The sequence below is a fragment of the Salvelinus alpinus genome, chromosome 27 (assembly GCF_045679555.1).
Source record: "Salvelinus alpinus chromosome 27, SLU_Salpinus.1, whole genome shotgun sequence".
NCBI classification, from domain to species: domain Eukaryota; kingdom Metazoa; phylum Chordata; class Actinopteri; order Salmoniformes; family Salmonidae; genus Salvelinus; species Salvelinus alpinus.
The window spans coordinates 33,869,885-33,893,813 of NC_092112.1; the positions used below are offsets into that span (position 1 = coordinate 33,869,885).

General features: G+C 41.7%; 1 protein-coding gene across 3 annotated transcripts in view; it reads left to right on the forward strand.

Moving 5' to 3' along the window:
- The first annotated feature begins 4,327 nt into the window (after nt 1-4,327).
- Nucleotides 4,328-23,929, forward strand: part of syne2a (spectrin repeat containing, nuclear envelope 2a) — a 209,188-nt gene continuing 189,586 nt past the window's right edge. The window contains exons 1-13 of one of the 3 annotated variants that reach the window (XM_071370396.1): nt 4,328-4,697; nt 5,192-5,253; nt 8,681-8,776; nt 11,933-12,010; nt 12,409-12,501; nt 13,981-14,192; nt 14,353-14,552; nt 14,945-15,051; nt 17,405-17,518; nt 17,948-18,085; nt 19,995-20,159; nt 20,761-20,873; nt 23,534-23,702. In XM_071370396.1, coding sequence (XP_071226497.1) covers nt 4,643-4,697; nt 5,192-5,253; nt 8,681-8,776; nt 11,933-12,010; nt 12,409-12,501; nt 13,981-14,192; nt 14,353-14,552; nt 14,945-15,051; nt 17,405-17,518; nt 17,948-18,085; nt 19,995-20,159; nt 20,761-20,873; nt 23,534-23,702 — 1,602 coding nt within the window. In that variant the 5' untranslated portion in view covers nt 4,328-4,642. The remainder of the gene's footprint in view (nt 4,698-5,191; nt 5,254-8,680; nt 8,777-11,932; nt 12,011-12,408; nt 12,502-13,980; nt 14,193-14,352; nt 14,553-14,944; nt 15,052-17,404; nt 17,519-17,947; nt 18,086-19,994; nt 20,160-20,760; nt 20,874-23,533; nt 23,703-23,929) is intronic. The other 2 variants (XM_071370394.1, XM_071370395.1) reach the window with 2 other exon arrangements.

Genomic DNA, 23,929 nt, shown 5'->3' on the forward strand with positions numbered 1-23,929 from the left:
CACTTGTGATGATTTAGTTAATAACTTCACTAGCAAATTAAGGGCAACTATTGATTCCATAGCTCCGGTAAAGTTGAAAAAGGCCACATCCGAATGGAGAGCCTCTTGGATGAGTGAGGAAACTAATAAATTAAAGAGGAATTGCAGAAAGGCAGAGCGGAAGTGGAGAAAGTCAAAGGTCCATAATGATATTCTGAGAGAGCAACTTGACATATACAGTACCAGTCAAAGGTTTGGACATACCTACTCATTCAAGGGGTTTAATTTTTTCTACATTGTAGAAAAATAGTGAAGACATCAAAACTATGAAATAACACATATGGAATCATGTAGTTACTGAAAACAGTGTTAAACAAATCAAAATATATTTGAGATTCTTCAAAGTAGCCACCTTTTGTCTTGATGACAGCTTTGCACGCTCTTGGCATTCTCTCAACCAGCTTCATGAGGTAGTCACCTGGAATGCATTTCAATTAACAGGTGTGCCTTGTTAAAAGTACATTTTTTATGCATTTGAACCAATCAGTTGCATTGTGACAAGGTAGGGGTGGTATACCAAAAACCATCAAGCGCTATGATGAAACTGGCTCTCATGAGGATCGCCGCAGGAAAGGAAGATCCAGAGGTACCTCTGCTGCAGATGGTAAGTTCATTACAGTTATCAGCCTCAGAAATTGCAGCCCAAATAAATGCTCACAGAGTACAAGTAACAGACACATCTCAACATCAATTGTTCAGAGGAGACTGAGTGAATCAGGCCTTCATGGTCGAATTGCTGCAAAGAAACCACTACTTAAGAACACCAATAATAATGGAAGAGGAGGTGTGATGGTGTGGGGGTGCTTTGCTTGTGACACTGTCTGTGATTTATTTAGAATTCAAGACACACTTAACCAGTATGGCTACCACAGCATTCTGCAGCGATACCCCATCCCATGTGGTTTGCGCTTAGTGGGACTATCATTTGTTTTTCAAGAGGACAATGACCCAAAACACACCTCCAGGCTGTGTAAGGGCTGTTTGACCAAAAAGGAGAGTGATGCAATGCTGCATCAGATGACCTGGCCTCCACAATCACCCAACCTCAACCAAATTGAGATGGTTTGGGATGAGTTGCACTGCAGAGTGAAGGAAAAGCATCTAACAAGTGCTCAGCATATGTGGTTTCTCCTTCAAGATTGTAGCTGGTTGAGAGAATGCCAAGAGTGTGCAAGCTGTCATCACGGCAAAGGGTGGCTACTTTAAAGAATATAAAATTGAAAATATATTTTGGTTTAACACGTTTTTGGTTACTACATCAAATAAAATAAAATGTTATGTGTCACATGCACCAAATACTACAGGTTACAGTTAAATGCTTACAAGCCCTAACCAACAATGCAGTTTAAAAAAAATAAAGAGCATGATTTCGTATGTGTTATTTCATAGTTTTGATGTCTTCTCTATTATGCTACAATGTAGAAAATAGTAAAAATAAAGAAAAACCATTGAATGAGTAGGTGTGTCCAAACTTTTGACTGGTACTGCATAACAAGGCAATTTGAAATGCCAGACGGGCTCATTTGTCTAACTTGATCACTAATAATCAGTATAACTTGAGAGTACTCTTCTCGGCCATTGATGGCCTGATAAATCCTACCCCCGCAAATGTATGTGAACTTTCCTCCACGTCTAAATGGGATGAGTTTGCGACATATTTCAGAGATAAGATAACACACGTTAGGCTGGGTATCAGTCAAGTAAGACCTGATGAGAAGTTGGATATGTGTCCTAGCCTACCACGCAAAGGCACTATGGATTTATTTTCCCTGGTTGATACAGATATGCTCAGGAAAGTGGGGCTGCATGCAACTACTGATTAATCCATATTCATGGTGAATTAGCAATAGTAGAACCTTGGTATATAAACCTCATTATAAACTGGGTGGTTCAAGCCCTGAATGATGATTGACTAAATGCTGTGGTATATCAGACCATATACCATGGGTATGAAAAAAACATTTGTATTTACTGGTCTAATTATGTTGGTAACCAGTTTATAATAGCAATAAGACAACTTGAAGGTTTGTGGTACAGTATATGGTCAATATACCATGGCTAAGGGCTGTATCCAGGTACTCCGCGTTGCGTTGTGCACTTAGCCATGGTATATTGGCCATATACCACATCTCCTCGGGCCTTATTGCTTAAATATGCCATTATATAAAAAATTGTTGAACAGATGGATTTGCTGAGGAGGGAAAGCTTTTTCCAAGAAGTAGGCCTGTTATCACTGCAATTGTTTACTCTTAATGTCATATGGGACATTACATAATTGTTTTACTTAAATCTAATCTCCTTGAAACTCCCTAATCTGCCAAACAGCTTGAGCTGGGACAATGTGTATAGTTAAAGTGATTCCATCACTGCGGTGACAGGCTGGACAGAGATGAGCATGGCAAAATTGCTACCTCGACACTTCTTGTGTCAGATTTCAATCGCTAACTAAACATGGGCAGGTATGATTTATGGATGCTTGATGCCCTCAGTGAGACTCTCTCCTTCTGCATACTTACCACTCAGATACAGTATTTGGGTAAATTCCACATGTTTATTACAGTTGAAGTCAGAAGTTTACATACACTTATAGGTTGGAGTCATTAAAACTCGTTTTTTAACCACTCCACACATTTCTTGTTAACAATAGTTTTGGCAAGTCGGTTAGGAAATCTACTTTGTGCATGGCACAAGTAATTTTTCCAACAATTGTTTACAGACAGATTATTTCACTTATAATTTACTCTATCACAATTCCAGTGGGTCAGAAGTTTACATACACTAAGTTGACTGTGCCTTTAAACAGCTTGGAAAATTCCAGAAAATTGTGTCATGGCTTTAGAAGCTTCTGATAGGCTAATTGACATAATTTGAGTCAATTGGAGGTGTACCTGTGGATGTATTTCAAGTCGTACCTTCAAACTCAGTGCTTCTTTGCTTAAAATCATGGGAAAATCGAAAGAAATTGCAGACCTCCACAAGTCTGGTTCATCCTTGGGAGCAATTTCCAAACGTCTGAAGGTACCACGTTCATCTGTACAAACAATAGTACACAAGTATAAACACAACTTAAGCATTCTACCTGCCTTCTTGAACATATCCCCTCCACCTTCTAAAGAACAGTTTTTAATTGCATATCTGAAGAATTGCAAGCTATTGTTAATCACTCCCTGTTCACAGGCACTTTCCCCACTGCACTAAGAAAACTGCTATGGTGAAACCCTTTCTGAAGAAAAGTCATCTAGATTCTTCAGCTCTTAGATATTTTCAGCCAATCTCCAACCTTCCATTCTTAAGCAAAATGTAAATGTCTGTGTCACCAGAGGATTTTTGCTCCACGGATAAATTATTAGACTGTATTAGTGATTTAAATACTTGGATGGCTCACAACTTCCTTTAGTGAAATCAATGCAAGACCGAGGTACTTATTGTTGGAGCCAAACCACAGAGAGAGAATCTGGCCACACATTTTAATTCACGGGCAATAAAGGTGTTATTTTAGATTCTGAACTTAATTTCAAATTGCACATTAGGAATGTGACCAAAATAGCTTTTACCACCTGAGGAACATTGCCAAGGTGCGGCCGTTTCTCTCTCAGACTGATACAGAGAGGCTTGACTACTGTAACGCTCTCCTGTCTGGTCTACCCAAGAAAGCCATTGGCAAAACATACTGGTTTTAAGTTTTCTGCACTGACTGCCTGTGAGTTTAAGAATTCATTTTAAGATTCTTCTATTGGTTTTTAAATCAATCCGTGATTGTACACCCCAATACATGTCAGACATGCTTTTAAGTTATGTACCCAGTAGGTCCCTCAGGTCCTCTGGCACTGGCCTTTTAACTATCCCAAAGCCTAGGACCAAGAGGCATGGAGAGGCAGCCTTTAGTTATTATGCTCCCAGCCTCTGGAATAGCCTGCCAGAGAACCTGAGGGGTGCCGAAACTGTGGATATATTTAGTATTTCAGTTTTTATTGTTATTATTTAGTTTTTTATCCTCATATGGTTGTTGTGTAGTAATATTCGTTTTTCCTGTGAAGCACATTGCATTGCATTCCATGTCTGAAATGTGCTGTATAAAGGAATCTTGATTTGATTTGTGTGTCTGTGTGTGAGAGAGAGAGCGAGAGAGAGAGAAAGCTGTCTCACGGTCTTAGAGCCTGTCCTGTCATGTAGCACTAAGTGGTGCAGTCTTTTGGCCCTGTAAACCCTTTTTGCCGGTGTGGGTGTGAGTGTGGGTGGTGTGTGTGTCTTACATTTTTTGGATCCTGTCCCGTCATGTATCATGAACACCGTGGCCAGATCCCAGACCCAAAGCTGTCTCTAGCTATCCTTAATTAGCACAGGAAGAAACCTTGCCCCACTGTAAGGAATGGTCTGAAGATAACCTGTCGGCAACCACAGAGAAAGAGAGGGAGGGAGAGAGAGCAGGAGTGAGAGAGAGAGATATTTTGAGTTGTAAGTGGAGTTTTGTGTCTGGTCATCATACTCTGATACTCAAGGAGAGAAGCAGAGAAGAGAGTCCGACAGAGAGAGAGCGAGAGACAGAGAGAGACAGACAGAGTGGAGTTTTGTGTCTGGTCATGATCCACTGGGCGGCTTAAGAATGGAGGGTCAACAATCTGAAATGGAGATAGAGGTCCCTGAATACTCTGACTTTGGTAAGTGTAGCCTGAACGGTCGCATCCTAATTTGGGTAGCAGTTGTCTAAAGATCTTTCATGTGTGTTTTTCAGTCTATTTTTGTAAAAGTTATATGGATATTGCATACATCATATGCAATGGAGAATTTCTGACTGATTAATTCAAGTTCATAGTGATTTCACTGATGAATGCATCATACTCAAAGTGTGAACAAGACATACTGTAACACGGTAAATTTATGCTATTTATTAATATATTTCTGATATATTGACCCTTTTCTTCTATGTTGGAACAAATAACTAATTTCAAATGATTCTTGACTCTTGGGCCAAAGTATTCTCTAGCCACCAGTTGTACCACCAATTGAATGTATCCCAAAAGGTACCCTATTCCATACATACCGCACTACTTTTGACCAGAGTCTCATGGGTCTAGTAAAAAGTACTGCACTGTAAATAGGGTGCCATTTGTGATGCAGGCTATGTAATGAAGCGCCTTTCTTTTCCCAATAGTGGAGCAAGAACAGATTCAGAAGAGAACCTTCACCAACTGGATCAATGCTCAACTATCTAAGGTGAGTCTAAAGATGGAAAGTCCAGTGTGTGTGCGTGTGTGTGTGTGTGTGTGTGTGCATGTGTGTGTGCGTGCTTGTGTCTGTGCATGCGTGCTTGTGTCAGGCAACATCAGTCTAAAATGTATAGCATGCAATTGAAGTCAGAAGTTTACATACACCTTAGCCAAATACATTTAAACTCAGTTTTTCACAATTCCTGACAATTTAATCCTAGTAAAAATTCCCTGTCTTAGGTCAGTTAGGATCACCACTTTATTTTAAGAATGTGAAATGTCAGAATAATATCAGAGAGAATGATTTATTTCAGCTATTATTTCTTTCATCACATTCCCAGTGGGTCAGAAGTTTACATACACTCAATTAGTATTTGGTAGCATTGCCTTTAAATTGTTTAACTTGGGTCAAATGTTTTGGGTAGCCTTCCACAATAAGTTGGGTGACTTTTGGCCCATTCCTCCTGGCAGAGCTGGTATAACTAAGTCAGGTTTGTAGGCCTCCTTGCTCGCACATTCTTTTTTAGTTCTGCCCACAAATGTTCAATAGGATTGAGGTCAGGGCTTTGTGATGGCCACTCCAATACCTTGACTTTGTTGTCCTTAAGTCATTTTGCCACAACTTTGGAAGTATGCTTGGGATCATTGTCCATTTGGAATACCCATTTGCGACCAAGCTTTAACTTCCTGACTGATGTCTTGAGATGTTGCTTCAATATATCCACATAATTTTCCACCCTCATGATGCCATCTATTTTGTGAAGTGCACCAGTCGCTCCTGCAGCAAAGCAACTCCCACAACATGATGCTGCCACCCCATGCTTCATGGTTGGGATGGTGTTCTTCGGCTTGCAAGCGTCCACCTTTTTCCTCCAAACATAACGATGGTCATTCTGTCCAAACAGTTCTATTTTTCTCCAAAAAGTATGATCTTTGTCCCCATGTGCAGTTGCAAACCGTAGTCTGGCTTTTTTTATGGAGGTTTTGGAGCAGTGGCTTCTTCCTTGCTGAGCGGCCTTTCAGGTTATGTTGATATAGGACTTGCATTACTGTGGATATAGATACTTTTGTACCTGTTTCCTCCAGCATCTTCACAAGGTCCTTTGCTGTTGTTTTGGGATTGATTTGTACTTTTTGGAGACAGAATGCGTCTCCTTCCTGAGTGGTATGATGGCTGCATGGTCCCATGGTGTTTATACTTGTGTACTATTGTTTGTACAGATGAACATGGTACCTTCAGGCGTTTGGAAATTGCTCCCAAGGATGAACCAGACTTGTGGAGGTTGAATTTTTTTTCTTCTGAGGTCTTGGGTGATTTCTTTTGATTTTGCCATGATGTCAAGCAAAGGGGCACTGAGTTTGAAGGTAGGCCTTGAAATACATCCACAGGTACACCGCCAGTTGACTCAAATTATGTCAATTAACCTATCAGAAGCTTCTGATGCCATGACATCATTTTCTGCAATTTTCCAAGCTGTTTAAAGGCACAGTCAACTTAGTGTTTGTAAAATTCTGATCCACTGGAATTGTGATACAGTGAATTTTAAGTGAAATACTCTGTCTGTAAACAATTGTTGGTAAAATTACTTGTGTCATGCACAAAGTAGATGTCCTAACCGACTTGTCAAAACTATAGTTTGTTAACAAGACATTTGTGGAGTGGTTGAAAAATGAGTTTTAATGACTCCAACCTAAGTGTATGTAATCTTCTGACTTCAACTGTATGTTGTTGCCTGGACAGATAGAACTTGTATAGGTTTAAGTTATGAACATAAAAAGAAAGAACAGAGAAGAGACACAGATATCTGGAGATAAATCGTCACAGCTTTCCCTTCCATTTGACTTTCCAAGAGACACTTTTCAACTGAAACATGCTATTTTAGGAGGGATAACCTCACCACTCTCATTTGCAATGCTATTTTAAGATGTATAACCTCACCACTCTCATCTGCAATGCCCTGTCCAAACTTAACCGGTAGCACCACACGTAAAACATCCCTCATTTAGTCTCGACATGATGCTGTTATGAGCGTCATATACTAGAACTTTATTACCATTCTGTGAGGCCAGCATGCAAGATGCACACGAGCCAGCCACGGTTTGGCACAAAGCCAACTTCATAAGCTTCTGTAGATAATTGTTACTGTCATGAGACTACAAAGACACTTCTTGTCAGATCGGTTGCTAAAAACTGAAATCAGCTGTCATTACTGTCGAAGGCTTCCATCACTCCGATGTTTTCAGGTTAAAAACATGAGGAGTGTGGCCTGTGTGGTCCAGCGCTTAGTATCCCAGACTCCGGCAAACATGTATACCAGAGAAGGGTTTGAATCCGACCCACTGCCCCTTTGACTCACAATATCTCCCATCTTTCCTGTTTCCTCTTCACTGTCCTATCTTAATAAATACATAAAAACCCTCCCGCACAGAAATATATAAAGGATATATTATATATATATATATATCCTTTATATATTTCTGTGGGGGAGGGTTTTTATGTATTTATTAAGATACATAAACTGAAGTAGTTGGAATCTGGTGCTGAGCAACGTGGACGTGGGAGTGGCGGTGGGAAGCGGGGTCAGCTCACCTTACAACCTGCTAGCCTGCTCCCACATATATATATATATATATATATATATATATATATATTTTTTTTAAACGAGTTGCGCCTCTGGTGAGAACTTGTTAAATCTCTCACTGCACGGAGCCCTGTGACTTGCCTTCACTGTTGTGACGGGCTCATTAGGACATTAGCACTACTAGACAAATGGTGACTCATTGCACAGTGAAGTGAAGGGGGGGTTGCACGACAGGGGGCTAAAGTATAAATAGAGCCTGGGCAGTGGGAGCAGGCTAGCAGGTTGTAAGGTGAGCTGACCCCGCTTCCCACCGCCACTCCCACGTCCACGTTGCTCAGCACCAGATTCCAACTACTTCAGTCTCTCATCATAAAAGTGATAACCTGTGATCTATTATATCTTATTACCTCTGTAACAAGACCTATATACACAAGGCCTCTTCACTGATTTAAACTTTTCTGTAGCTTGTATAGAATTATAAACTGGGTGGTTCTAGCCCTGAATGCTGATTGGCTGAAAGCCATGGTAAATCAGACCGTATACCACTGGTATAACAAAACATGTATTTTTACTGCTCTAAATACGTTGGTAACCAGTTTATAATACAACCCCCCCCTTCACTTCACTGTGCAATATATATAATTTGCTCCAACATGATATCATGATGTGTTTATAAAAAGTTTGAATAGCATGAAGAGGTAGTGGGTTTTCAGCATCTCTTGTAATATTTCGGATCAGCCAATCTGAGCCTAGCTAACAATAATCATGAAGTTGTCTATCCACCCAACTCATCATATGAGTTACAGTACCTCATGGATTATAACAGAGATGTTGTTCTTTGTGTTGTCCCAGAGGAGCCCTCCCACAACAGTGCTGGACCTGTTCTCTGACCTTAGAGATGGGGCTCGCCTCCTTGACCTGCTCGAGGTGATGAGCGGCCAGCGCATGGTGAGTGACCCCCCCATGAAAGGGTTAAGTTTAGGGTTAGGATAGGGGTCAGGCTTAGGGTTAAGGTTGGGGTTAGTGGTAGGGATGTAACGATTCACCGATACCCATCGGTCCCGGTTCAAATGTTTAAGATACAAGTGCATCTCTCTGCGGGACCCCAAGCCGATCCAAATGTAGCATGCATCGATCAGAAAATAGATTTAAACATTACAAATTGCCGGTTCACTAACATTCTTTGCAAAAATTACTTTCTTTCTACCCTCCGAAAATACCTCTCTTCTTTTGTGACAACTGTGTCCTCTTCTTAAGTGTCGAAGTAAGCGTGTAATTATGTTGACAGTCATTGATTTACATGTTATTTTGCAGGTCAAACAACCATAGGCAATATCAGTAGCCTAGTAAAATTGCTTGCGCTGACCAATGAGAGGTAGGCCTATTCCTGATCTGGCACATCTGCACGTCACCTTCAGCAGTCAAATGTTTGTAAAATGGCTTGCGCAATATTCGGCTTTATTAGTTGAGTGACAACCAATGTAATTTCTAGGCAATTCTTTCTTCACATCTATATTTTCCAATGGGGCTATCTATACATTTGGGTGAGGTTATTTTCACTGCCCCCCCCAAAATTAAACCGTCTAGTGTTCAGCGAAATAACAACACAATGTCAAATACAGGTAGCCTAGTCAAATAATGAACATCCAATCACATTAACCATTTCTCTCTCGTGCGGGAAACCTTCACTCTTGCGCAGACATTTAGAAACGAAACATGACAATTTGAAAAATAAGCCACAGGAGTTTTTGAAGCGAGAATAAAGGCGACTTTTGAATAGTACGACGTATAAAAGCAACAGATGCCATTAATAAGAAGAGTCTAGAAGTGTTTTATATGGTGATCTACAGAGTGGCTAAGACAGGCAAACCCCGTACTATTGTGGAGGACTTAATTCTTCCTGCTGCCGCGGATATGGCTGGGACAATAATGGGGGAAAAGGCCCAAAAAACTTTACAGACAATGCCTTCATCAAACAACGCTGTTTCACGACGCATCAGTGACATGGCAGGAGATGTTTTGCTTCACAGTATATGCGTCACAGCTGGATAAGTCAACAGACGTGGCGGGCCTGGCACAACTCCTGGTATATGTCTGTTACGTTTATGGGGGTCAATTAAGGATGATATCCTCTTCTGGAAACCACTGGATACCAGGACAACAGGAAAGGATAATTTTAAAGTACTGGACAGCTTTGTGACATCAAATGGACTTTGGTGGTCAAGATGTGTTGGTATCTGTACTGATGGTGCAAAAGCCATGACAGGGAGACATAGTGGAGTGGTAGGCGTGTGCAAGCAGTTGCTCCCGACGCCACTTGGGTACAATGCAGCATCCATCAAGAGGCTGTTGCTGCCAAGGGAATGCCTGACAGCTTGAAAGACGTTTTGGACACTACAGTGAAAATAGTTAACTTTGTTTAAGCAAGGCTCCTGAACTCTCGTGTATTTTCTGCATTATGCAATGATATGGGCAGCGACCATGTAAAGCTTTTACAACATACAGAAGTGCGCTGGTTATGCAACAGCGGTTCTGTGACAATTGAATTTAGTCAGAAGCAACTGCCAGATTTCTGGATAGGGCTGCGCTCAGAGTTTCCTGCCTTGGCAAATCGCACTGTTAAGACACGGATGCCCTTTGCAAACACGTACCTACGTGAGAGTGGATTCTCGGCCCTCACTAGCATGAAAACTAAATAGAGGCACAGGCTGAGTGTGGAAAATTATTTAAGACTGAGACTCTCTCCAATACAACCCAACATTGTAGAGTTATGTGCATCCTTTCAAGCACACCCTTCTCACTAACCTGTGGTGAGTTATTCACAATTTTTTATGAACAAATAAGGTTTTATATGTAAGATGTCTAAATAAAGATTATTATATTATTATTTGTGCCCTGGTCCTATAAGAGCTCTTTGTCACTTCCCACGAGCCGGGTTGTGACAAAATCTCACACTCATTGTTATGTTTAATAAATGTATCGTATAGTGTGTGTGGCAGGCTTACAATGATGGCAAAAAACATAATTTGAGAGTGCGCTGACCCCGGTGCTATGCAGCTGGAGGTTGAATATTTGAAGGGGTACGGGACTATAAAAAGTTTGGGAACCACTGCTCTAATCAAACCGAATCGCATCAAATAATTTCAAACTGAAATGTATCATTCCTTTATTTAGTCGGAGCCCATGTAACTAGATACATATCGAATCGTCTTGAAAGGGAAAGAAGTACATCCCTAGTTAGTGGCTAGTTAGTTGAAATGACAGTTGATCATCTATTGAACATCTACAAAACATTGACAGTATTTGGGACTACCAAATGCAGTGATAGCAGATTTGCATTATTTTATTTATACATTTTATAAATGTAACCTTTAAGTACCTTGAGATAAGGGATCCCTTTTTTCAAGGGAGACCTGGCAGCTTACAGTACAATTCATAAAGTAATTGTACATGGTAAAATGGATAAGAAGGTACCCCTTATGCCACAAGGGACATTCAGTAACAGTCCTGGAAGGCTGTAGCACTACTGACTTTCACTGGCCCTGTATGGCTCAGTTGGTAGAGCATAGCAATAGCAACACCATGATTGTGGGTTTGATTCCCTTTGGGGCCACCCATAGGGAAATGTATTCACTCATGACTAAGTTGCTTTTGTCTGAGTTCCAGGCTGGCTACATTGCAGTCGCCTGCCAGATCTCACCCTTACTAAAAAAGGTTACAGTTTTAAAAGTGCACTAACTGCAGTCGACTGTGGGTTTTTGAATGCAGTAATTGCAGAATAACTGCAGTTATACTGCACTCTAACAGCAGTTACACTGCAAAATTACAGCAGTAAAAAAGACAATGTCATTTTGGACTCAGTATTTGAAACATACTGCAGTTATACTGCACTCACCCTGCCGGGATAGGTGATATCGGCTAACCACATCATATAATATAACAATCGGTGCCCGACTGTGTAGTCGATGACATGGTATGCAATCCTTTGTTGATCCACGTTACACGACTGCAATGTAGTCGGCCTGGAACGCCACCAATCTTTCCCAACCTCTACAGGTTGTTTTGGGATTCAGGGAACATGTTGATTTTTTTTTTCTGTCACAGAAACGGGAGAGGGGCCACGGGTTTTTTCAGCACAGGGGTAACATTCAGACGGCCTTGAACTTCCTCAAGAAGAAATCGGTAAGAGTGGATGTGTGAGTGTGGGAAGAATCTGATAAGGCAGAGAAATTATGCCCAATGAATGATACATTTTATAAATACAATAATACATTTGATATTTTCTAAGTGTTTTGATCGGAGAAAGCATATAGCAATCGCAACAAGAAAAAATCATTCATATTTAAGCTAAATAATGTAAGTGCCTTTCGTGAATTAACACTTGCACTTGACTCTTTTCCCTCTTACTAGCTCTGACTTTGCTGATAACTACTTTATTGAAGAAAAATGTACTTACTATGACTGTGATATGTGGTCCCACCTAGCTGTTTTAAGATGAATGCACTAACTGTAAGTCGCTCTGAATGGTGTGTCAGGGGTTGGCTTGTTCTAATAACATGCCTCTGTTAACCCAAACCCAGGTTAAACTGGTGAACATCAACATCCCGGACATCATCGAGGGACGTCCCTCCATCATCCTGGGCCTCATATGGACCATCATCCTCCACTGTCACGTGGGTGTCTGCGCAGTTTAGCCCATGACACACTCTTTTCACACTATCAGGTTGAAGCCAAACAGAGATGTAGAAAACACATGCATTCATCATTTTCCGTTTCTGTCTGTCAAAAACTCGTCAACTTTTTTTGGACTAGTTGCATATACACAAAAGCAGACAGACAATAATCTCTGTTGTCCATTATCCATCAACGGAGGACCCCCTTTGAAAAACTATTTGCTCAATTTGTAATTTGTTGGACAAGAAAATCTCTGTGTGGCCGTACCCTCATGCTGAACCGAACTGTTCTGTGCTGGCTTGGATATTTTCTTTTCACATGGTCCATTCCAGCACTTTTCCAGCAACTATGGTGGATGCGTAACCAGGCCAGCGCACTGCAGGTCAGCTTGATTTGGCTCGGCTCAGTAAGGGCCTTTTTTGTGAAAAGGCCCTTGTTGACGAATTCTCACATTCAAAGATAGCCAATATTATGTTGTTGTTTTTTTACGGTACAAGCAAGCAATGTTTTGCACTGTGCATTCAATAGTTAGTTTAAATGTGGATGCAATGATATAATGCAAAGATATAACATAATATGACAGTGGACCACTGTACATTGGCATGGCTATTCATGCTATATTGTCTAGCATTTCAATATACTGGCATTGCTGCTTCATAGGCATTGTTTATAGATGACTTAATAAATGTCCAGAGACCAGTGATTGTACTGTGTGGTGGTCGGCACAAAAGCTTAATTCATATTAAAAAGGGAACATTTAGTTTGGCATTTTTATAAATATTTCAAAAATGAAACATCCTGTAGCAATGTGAGTTCCCGCAAAACTCTTCTTTTCTGACTATGTCGGTTTTGATATCAGGGATATAATGGCTAGATAATACAGTATTACATTACAGAACACATCCTTTGTCATTGATGAATTCTGTCTCTTTAACCACACCTATGGCTTCAATGGCCTCAAAGTACAAGAGACTCTCCATTCATGTAGTGTAGATGAGCCCTGGGAAATAGACTTTGCGTTTCATTTCTGCTCAGGAACAATGCTGAATATAACAGCTTACAGGAGTGTTCTCAGTCAGTTTGGTTCTATAGAGAAGGACAGAAGAGGGAGGATTTTTTGTTTAGAGACTACAGGGAGGTAGTGTGGGGTGGCTATATGTCATTTTTAAATTGAAATGCGACAGTACATTCAAGGGGGTCTGATTAGTAGGACCAGATGTATGACCCTGGTTTATAAAATGTGTTTATAAAGCCCTTTTTACATCAGGCACAAGTGTTTTCACATTAACCTGACCTAGATCCCAAAGAGCAAGGAGAAGCAGAAGCACAGTGGCCTGGAAATAAAACCTAGAAGAAAGAAACACTGTTAGAGAATAGCTATAATACAATGTAAACTACTTTATTTTGAGGAAAAGTACTCTCTTCCAGTGCAAATCAGTGTTCCCCAATATTCAGTCGCTATCTTCTTTGTGTTCCAGATTGAGGAGCTGGCCAGCACACTGTCCTTCAGCTCACGCCACTCTTCCTTGGACTCCCTGGCCAGTCTGGACTCTCGCTCCAGTAGCCCTGCCCTGGGAAGCCCAACCCCAGGTAGTCCTGCCCCTCGCGGGCGAGCTTCGCCCCTCCACACTCGCTTCCGCGTCTCGGCCAAGAAGGCCCTGCTGATGTGGGTCCGAGACCAGTGCCAAAGGTGGGTTCCACTTGCATGCATTTGTACAATAGACACAGACATAAACAGACACACACGAACACCACCATGCATGATTTCTTTATATTTTTTCTCTCTTTTTTATTACTTATTTATTTATTATTGACTCTCTCTCTCTCCAATCCTACTTCCGTCCTGCCAGGGCTGACTGCTCCCTCAGTGTCAAGGACTTTAAGTGCAGCTGGCGCAGTGGGATGGCATTCCTGGGCATCCTGTGTTCTCTGAGGCCAGACCTGGTGGACCTAACTCAGGCCCAGTCTAGAAGCAACCAGCAGAACTTGGAGGAGGCCTTCCGTCTGGCTGAGCAGGAGCTACACATCCCCCGTCTGCTGGAGCCCCAGGGTGAGGACCAGTCCATATGAAATAAAACAAGAAAACATGGTAGAGTGCCGGAGTCTGGTTGAACTGTAACACTACTGACACCGGACGATGCATACCCCCTGGCGACGGGGGTTTGAGTCTCAAATCAACCACCCCTGTCGGTGCCCTTCTTCTCTGTGCCCGGTCTAGATATTTTTTTCCCGATCGCCAAACTTTCCATCTGTCCTGTCAATACAAAAGGAGATCGGAACTCCTTTAAAAAAAAAAAGGAGAGGAGATAGTCGGTCTTCATAAGGTGATACCATGATGTTGACAAAGAAACAAGACAATATACTGTACGTTACATGATATACATTACATAAACATTACTATGTGAGTTTCATTGAATGTGGCTCTGTCTCTTTTCATTTTAGACGTTGACGTGAAAGACCCAGACGAAAAGTCCATCATGACCTATGTGGCCCAATTCCTGCAGTATTCCAATGACCTCCCCACACCACCCGACGATGATGACCTGCAGGTCAGCGGTCACATTCCCATTTTCCCTCTCTGTGCAACTCACTTGCAGTATACTGTAGGCTAGGGGTATGCAAATCCGAGCCTGAAGGTCCGGAGTGGTGCTGTTTTTTCTGTTTTACTTGATAATTAATTGCACCCACCTGGTGTCCCAGGTCAAAATCAGTCCTTGATTAGAGGGAAATAATGAAAATCAGCCAGTTGAATTGCCTTCGAGTTCCAGTTTTGAATGTGCCTGCTGGAAGCAATATCCTATTATAAGCTTCAGTCAAAGTGCATTGTGCTTTTCACCAATGTTATGTTTAGTTGTTAAATTAGCATAGCTGAAGCAGAGGATGTTAAGACTATTGAGATGTACCCATTCTCCTGCTTTCCTGTCAATCTATCTTCCTTTGGTTCATAATTGTCTGTCTGTCTGTCTGTTTGTCTGTCCATCTGTCCTTCCTTCCGTCCGTCTGTTCCAATGACAGTATATAAATGGACAAAGCCATCGATCACGTGACACCATTCATTCCTATGTGAAGACTTAATAGCGCATTGAAGCCAAATGAAGTCGGTTAAGATGGCGTCTCATAGAGACATAGGCCTTTTATCAATTAGATTTGCTCACATCCTGCTTCCTCTCTTCTCTGTCCTCTCTCGTCTCCTTTTGAAAAAGGTCAAAGTTAATCGAGGAGAGTGAACGTGGATGAAAATGCTCTTGCTTGAAAAGAGATGGTCCTTCTCCACTCCACATCAGGCAAATGATGTTTACAGGGGCGGATCCCAAAATAAATGTGCAAAGTGCTCAAAACAAATTAAGTTAGTTGTGCAAGACATTTTATAGATTAAACAATAAGTAGCATATTGTTTTTAAACGTGTGCATGTTTTTATCCTATGACAAAACAAAAGCTGATTCAAAGGGGGTGTGGCAGATTTCAAAACTCTTCCGTGGTAGGATAAACATGAGTGTCCTCGATGAAACGTGGCTATTGAGGAGGGGAAGACACTCTTCCATTTGCCTACAAACGAACTGACACTCCTCGACCACTTAACCACTTATTGGTTTCCGCGTCACGGAGGAGAGATGACACAGTAACACACATTTTCAGCCTATGTTGGTTATATTACACCAATATCTATTCCTTTATGGCATTGAAAAATCAATTAAGTTCCTCTACAATGAAATGAATGATGGCCAAATTGAAAATAGGCTGCAGTGACTGATTTTACACTAAATCTATGATGACTCTACATGGATGGACCTTCATCATAGATTTAGTGTAAAATCAGTCACAGCAGCCTATTTTCAAGTTGGCCACCATTCATTTCAATGTGGAGGAACTCAATTGAAATGTCATAGACTCATCATAGATTTAGTGTAAAATCAGTCACAGCAGACTATTCTCAAATTTAATTTATTTATAGTGTAAAAGATTTCGTGTAAAATCAGTCACAGCAGCAAATTTTGAAGTTGGCCACCATTAATTTCAATGTGGAGGAACTGAATAGATTTTTCAAAAGGAGGCGAGAGAGGACAGAGAAGAGATACTCAAGTGACGGTGCTGACGAGCTCAGTGCTGCCCCCTCTCATTGGATAACTCAAGTTGAAGGCCGACCAGGGTACTAAAGCTGCCAATAGCAACTACATTATCCAACTACTTTTTCTGTAGGCGATTTCTAAAATAATTAGTTCAAGAACATACATCTGGTGTATTGGGGGCAATTGTTGGTGCCATGATTGTCGTCAATTTTTTTTTTTATTTACATGAAGATTGACCACAAAGATCTTTTTCGGGCACTACAATGGGGGATCCTGTTTTCTAAAAACAATGCCTGCAGTACCACAGTCGGCCTTGAACTTCCGTGGCTTCAATGAGAGGGGGCTGTCGTTCTCCCCGGTCCGTCCCTTCCGTCTGTCTATCCCTTCTGCCCATCCATCTATCCATCCCTTCTTCCTTCGATCCATCCATCCAGATTCCTGCACTGTAATGTTTCTCTCATTTCTTCCTCCTCCTCCTCCTTTTCATTTTCCTCCTCTTCTTCTGTCCTCTTGTTGGCGGGGTGGTGCAGCTGTTCACCCAGGCCCAGCCCCCCTGCCTTTCTCCTATCAATCTGCCCTCTCACTTCACCCCTGCCATCGCTGTCTCTCCCCTGCACCAGGTACACTGTGCATGCACTAATTTGGCAACAAGAAATACTACCTTAACATTGTTATAGCAGGTTTGATTGAATTCCAACAAAAGGGGTGAATCCTAACTTCCACCTTTCACATTGCAATGATGTAATTGGGAGACTAAGTAAAACTGAGTGAAAGAGTGAAGTGTGCATGAATGAGTGATTGATATTGCCTTCTTTTGTAATGTTATGATCCCAGGCCTCACCCAATCAAAGGGCCCGGGAGGTGACCTGCTGGCTACAACGGGCCTATCAGGAGCTGCTGGAGGTGTGGGCCTCCACGGAGAAAAAAGCCTATGCAGAGCGGTATCAGGTTAGACCTTTTTCACACTATCATGCTGTCCCAAACATTTGGGGATAGTTCACTCAATTAGTCTTTTGTTGATTAATCCACTGTTATTGAAGTCCCAATTTTTCAGCTGTCAAGTTTTCAAGATGGAGCACTTTCACTACAAAATGCATCATCCCAGTTTATGCTCTTCTGAAAGTGCTCCATCTTGAAAACTTGACTGAAATGTCAGGCCAGCTCAGCTCACTTTTATTAACCCGAGCTGTGCTGAAACTGCTGAAATGGATACGTGAAAGCCAGCACAGTACGGTTCAGGTCTGTATGACCATTGTGTGACCAACCAAATGTTGAACCCGAGTCCTTCACGTGACTGCATTAGCCAACTGAGCTAAAGCCTATCTGCTAGACTCTGTCATAATATGTTTTCCTATGTGATGTCTATGTGGGCTCCAGGCATTCCAGGCATTTGCGGTCTCCTTCAGTGAGCAGCGACGGCCAGTGATGCCCCTGTTGGGAGCCATGCGACGCTGCCCGGAGCCCAGCGAGGAGCAACGTGCCCTAAGAGCAGCCTGGGACTGCCTGGAAGAGAAGGTGAGAGAAATTCAGGAAGTAAACTGAAATTCCAAGTCAATAATTCAAAAAGGGCAACTATTTTCAAGGATTTCTCAATAAATTGAAAAGGAGAAGCTATTTATTGCAAAATTGCCTCACCACAGTCACCAGTGGGAGTGTGTAGACGTTGCCCCTGTTATACCATTAGATATTCTATTTATATTTTGTGCCTTCAGAAAGTATTCACACCCCTTACATTTTTCCAAATTTTGTTGTGTTTTAGCCTGAATTTTAAATTGATTAAATGGAGATTTAGTGTCTCTGGCCTACACACAATACCCCATAATGTCGAAGTGGAATTATGTTTTTATACATTTGTACAAATTAATAAAAAATGAACATTTCATGAGTCAATAAGCCACACCCCGTATTCAACCACTTTGTTATGGTAAAAATGTGCTTAACAAGTCACTCATTCTGTGTGAAATAATAGTTTAACATGATTTTTAAATTACTACCTTATCTCTGTACACCACATATACAATTATCTGTAAGGTCCCTCAGTCGAACAGTGAATTTCAAACACAGATTCAACCACATAGACCAGAGAGGTTTTCCAATGCCTCGCCAAAAGAAGGGTACCTATTGGTAGATGGGTAAACATTTAAAAAGCAGACATTGCATATCCCTTTGAGCATGTTGAAGTTCTTAATGACACTTTGGATGGTGTTTCAATACACCCAGTCACAACAAATATACAGTACAGGCGTCCTTCCTAACTCAGTTGCCGGAGAGGAAGGAAACCGCTCAGGGATTTCACCATGAGGTCAATTATGACTTTAAAACAGTTACAGGGTTTAATGGCTGTGATAGGAGAAAACTGAGGATGGATCAACAACATTGTAGTTACTCCACAATACTAACCTAAATGACAGAGTGAAAAGAAGAAAACCAGTACAGAAGAAAAATATTCCAAAACATCCTGTTTGCAATAAGGAACTAAAGTAAAACTGCAAAACATTTGGCAATTTATTTTACTTAATGTCCTGAATACATAGCGTTATGTTTGAGGTCAAATCCAACACAACACATTACTGAGTACCACTGTTCATACTTTCAAACATGGTGGTGGCTCCATCATGTTATGGGTATGCTTGTCATCGGCAAGGACTAAGGAGTTTTTTTAGGATAAAAGAAACAGAATAGAGCCAAGCATAGGCAAAATCCTAGAGGAAAACCTGGTTCAGTCTGCTTTCCAACAGATACTGGGAGACAAATGTACCTTCCAGCAGGTCAATAACCTAAAACACAAGGCAAAATATACACTGAACTTGCTTACCAAGACGACATTGAATGTTCCTGAGTGGCCTAGACTTCAAAAATGGCAAGACTTCAAAAAAGCTGTCAAGCAATGATAAACAACCAATTTGACTGAGCAATAATTGAAGAATAACAATGTGCAAATATTGTACAATTCAGGTGTGCAAAGCTCTTAGAGACTTACCCAGAAAGACTCACAGCTGTAATCACTGCCAAAGGTGATTCTAACTCTACTCCGGGGTCTGAATACTTGAGATATTGTAAATGATATATTTCTGTATTTCATTTTCAATACATTTGCTACCATTTCTAAAAACATGTTTTCACATTGTCATTATCGGGTATATTGTGTGTAGATGGTTGAGAATTTTTATTTTATTTAATACATTTTGAATTCAACAAAATGTGGAATAAGTCAAGAGGTATGAATACTTTCTGAAGGCACTGCATATTTTTTGTACACATGACCACCTGCTCTTCTAATTCCTGTGTGTGTGTGTGTGTGTGTGTGTGTGTGTGTGTGTGTGTGTGTGTGTGTGTGTGTGTGTGTGTGTGTGTGTGTGTGTGTGTGTGTGTGTGTGTGTGTGTGTGTGTGTGTGTGTGTGTGTGTATTTGTGCTCTCCTATAGCTGCGACAGTGTAAGGCTGAGCTGGATACGTATCTTCCTGCGCCAATGGACTTTGTCGGGGCGTGGCTTCACCGTATGGAGGCAGTACTATCTGAAGAGGGAGGAAATGCTCAGGACCACGCCTGTGCTGCCAAAGAAGCAAGAGTCAAACAGGAGAAACTCAAGGTGTCTTTCCTTTTCCTTCTCTCTCATAGAGATAGATAGAGGTCTTTCTACAAAGCTTGTTTCAGCAATGGCAGCGCAGTTGGAAGCTTTCACCATTTTAATGTAGCCAACTGGGTGGGACTTCCTATGGGTTAAGGGAGTGATGTCAGAATTCTATCCAGGTCAGCAGGAGGGATCAGCAAATAAATTATACTCCTGAGCAAACATTCCAGCACAGTAAGTGGCAGTAAATCATCAATTGTAGCTTTGTCTGTTCAGACTATCCACACTCCAGCACAACGGTATGCAGCTTTTCAGGTAGTTTACAAACTGCCAAGAAAGTATAGAAGTTGGAGAAGAAGGAATTGACTACTTTCAAATGGAGATAGGGTAGCAGCACTCAATGACACTCCCCACACTGTCACAGAAGTGATAATGGCAAAGATGGGCTCTCTTTGCTTTATCTCTTCAACACTGTCTAAAGACTGTTGTTCCCGGTAAATGAAACTATACTTGTTTGAAATTGACTACATTGAAGATCAGGGCAGCATCTAAGACGCTTGATACATACAGCCCCTGCATGTAAATTTGTATAATTTTACGATCATGCATTCTCCCCCAGAATTCAATGGTTGAGTTGAGCAGCCACCTCAACATCCTTCACACGTTCTGCAACCAGGCTGAGACCGGTGCTGTACTCGTGCCTGTGGAGAAGTTAGACGAAATCAAGAGACGGTGGGTATAGCAACGGGCACAACTTCCCTTGGAACATAGGTCACTTCCTGTCTGAAACAACCTGACTGGCCCAGATGGAAAAGTTGTATGATAGCCAATAAAAATACTAAGTCAGTTGGTATGATGAAGAAAATATCCCTAGTTTTGGGACCTGTAAAATAGCAGATAGACTTCCTTCAAAACTAGATGCATCTTTTTTATAGAATACGACACCTTTTTAGTGAGCAGACAGTAGTTTGTAAACGAACATACTGAATACAGAGTGCAAAAGCAGGGTTGATTGAAGTTATTTACAATGAAGGGCAGTGTGGGCTGGGTGGTCTAGAGCAGGGGTTTCCAACCATGGGGGTGTGGGACCTTCCTTGATTTGATGGCTTTTTTATAGAAACATGGAAGAGGAAGACACTCTGATGCACATGGGAATATACAGTGCCTTCGGAAAGTATTCTGACCCCTTGACTTTTTCCCACATTTTGTTACGTTACAGCTTAATCTAAAATGGATTAAAACAAAAGCAAATCCTCCGCAATCTACACACAATACCCCATAATGACAAAGCGAAAACAGGTTTTTAGAAATGTTTTATTTAGATAAGGTTTCAGACCCTTTCCTATGAGACTCGAAGTTGAGCACATGTGCATCCTGTTTTCATTGATCATCCTTCAGATGTTTCTACAACTTGATTGGAGTCCACCTGTGGTAAATTCAATTGATTGGACATAATTTGGAAAGGCACACACATGTCTATATAAGGTCCCACATTTGACAGTGCATGTCAGAGCAAAAACCATGCCAAGAGGTCGAAGCAATTGTCCGTAGAGCTCGAGACAGGATTGTGTCGAGCCACAGATCTGGGGAAGGGTACCAAAACATGTTTGCATTGAAGGTCCCCAAGAACACAGTGGCCTCCATCATTCTTAAATGGAAGAAGTTTGGAACCACCTAGACTCTTCTAGAGCTGGCCGCCCGGTCAAACTGAACAATTGGGGGAGAAAGGCCTTTATCAGGGAGGTGACCAAGAACCCAAATGGTCACTCTGACAGAGCTCCAGAGCTCCTCTGTGGAGATGGGAGAACCTTCCAGAAGGACAACCATCTCTGCAGCACTCCACCAATCAGACCTTTATGGTAGAGTGGCCAGACGGAAGCCACTCCTCAGTAAAAGGCACATGACAGCCCACTTGGGGTTTGCCAAAAGCCACCTAAAGACTCTCAGACCATGAGAAACAAGATTCTCTGGTCTGATGAAACCAAGATTGAATTCTTTGGCATGAATGCCAAGTGTCATGTCTGGAGGTAACCTGGCACCATCCCTATGGTGAAGCATGGTGGTGGCAGCATCATGCTGTGGGGATGTTTTTCATTGGCAGGGACTGAGAGACTAGTCAGGATCGAGGGAAAGATTAACGAAGCAAAGTAGAGAGAGATCCTTGATGAAAACCTGCTCCAGTGCGCTCAGTACCTCAGACTGGGGCAAAGGTTCACCTTCCAACAGGACAATGACCCTAAGCACACAGTCAAGACAACGCAGTAATGTCTTTTAATGGCCCAGCCTGAACCCGATCTATCATCTCTGGAGAAACCTGAAAATAGCTGTGCAGCAACGCTCCCCATCCAACCTGACAGAGCTCAAGAGGATCTGAAGAGAAGAATGGGAGAAACTCCCCAAATACTGGTGTGCCAAGCTTGTAGCGTCATACCTAAGAAGACTCAAGGCTGTAATCGCTGCCAAAGGTGCTTCAACAAAGTACTGAGTAAGGTACTTATGTAAATGTGATATATATATATTTTTTAGCAAACATTTCTAAAAACTTGTTTTTGCTTTGTCATTATGGAGTATTATGTTTAGATTGATGAGGGAAATAAACTATTTAATCAATTTTAAAATAAGGCTGTACCCTAACAAAATGTGGAAACAGTCAAGGAGTCTGAATACTTTCCGAAAGCACTGTATTTGGTTTGGCTCTATGACATTCAGCAGCTGAGCTACAACCTTCTAAAGTCAAGCAGTCAAAGAAATTGGACTAATACACTGTGCGACTCTGTCGCTATCAATTGATCTATTCACTTTCTGTAAAAGAGAATGTATCATTCAGTTGAGAGCTTACATATAATTATCATCATTAAATAGCCTAGCTAAAAGATGTCGAGTCTTGTTTAACTATGTAGAATTGCAGGGGGTGGCATGATATTTTTGACGTGGAAAAGGGGACCCTGGGGGAAAAAGTTGGGAATGCCTGGTCCAGAGGTTAGTTCCACCTCAGCAAACACATGTACTGTAGGTACACGTCTCTCCCACTGCCTGTTTAACACGGTCTTTTCTGTCCCCTCTACTGACGGTCCTATTAATGAAAACATCAAATACAAAATGAGTGGGTGGAAAAAATAGGCAGTTCACTAAATGATGTGGCATTTCCAATTCATTTCCTAAACCTGCAATGTTGTTGTATGTTGCACTAAACTCACAGGTAATGAACTGTATCACTCTGCACCATGTCATTCCTGACCCCTGGGACGTGGGCACACAACAGAAACATTTAAAATGTTTTGCAACAAAAATGAGCATTTCCTGTTGGATAAGTCCAGGTTGTCCCTCCCTGTTTCTGTCTTTTCCCTTACGTTTGTTGTCTACTGAACACAACCCTGTCTTTCTTACCACAGTTTCACCAACGCCCGTGTCACGGCTAAGTACCACGGGATCAAACTGGAATACCGGGAGCACCGGCACACTGTCCTGGATCTACTGGCTCAAATTGGTGCCAAGTTACGCTCCTGGAAAGGGCCCTACAGCTCCCAGGATGCAGTGCGTCTGCTCCTACAGGACTGGCATGTGAGTTGGCTGGGCCTCTGTCCAAAAATGTGCTCAATACTCTGCCCCTGGCTGGGCACTGCAGTGAGGGGTAGTGGATTCACTGTTTGTGATCGATGTGCATGTATCGATGTGCATGTTCGAGATCAGTGATTCTGATCTACAAGTCACTTTATATCCCAAGTTACTACTCATTATGTGATCAAGATTAGGAATGGTCTTACATCAGATACCAGTGTGGTCCCACT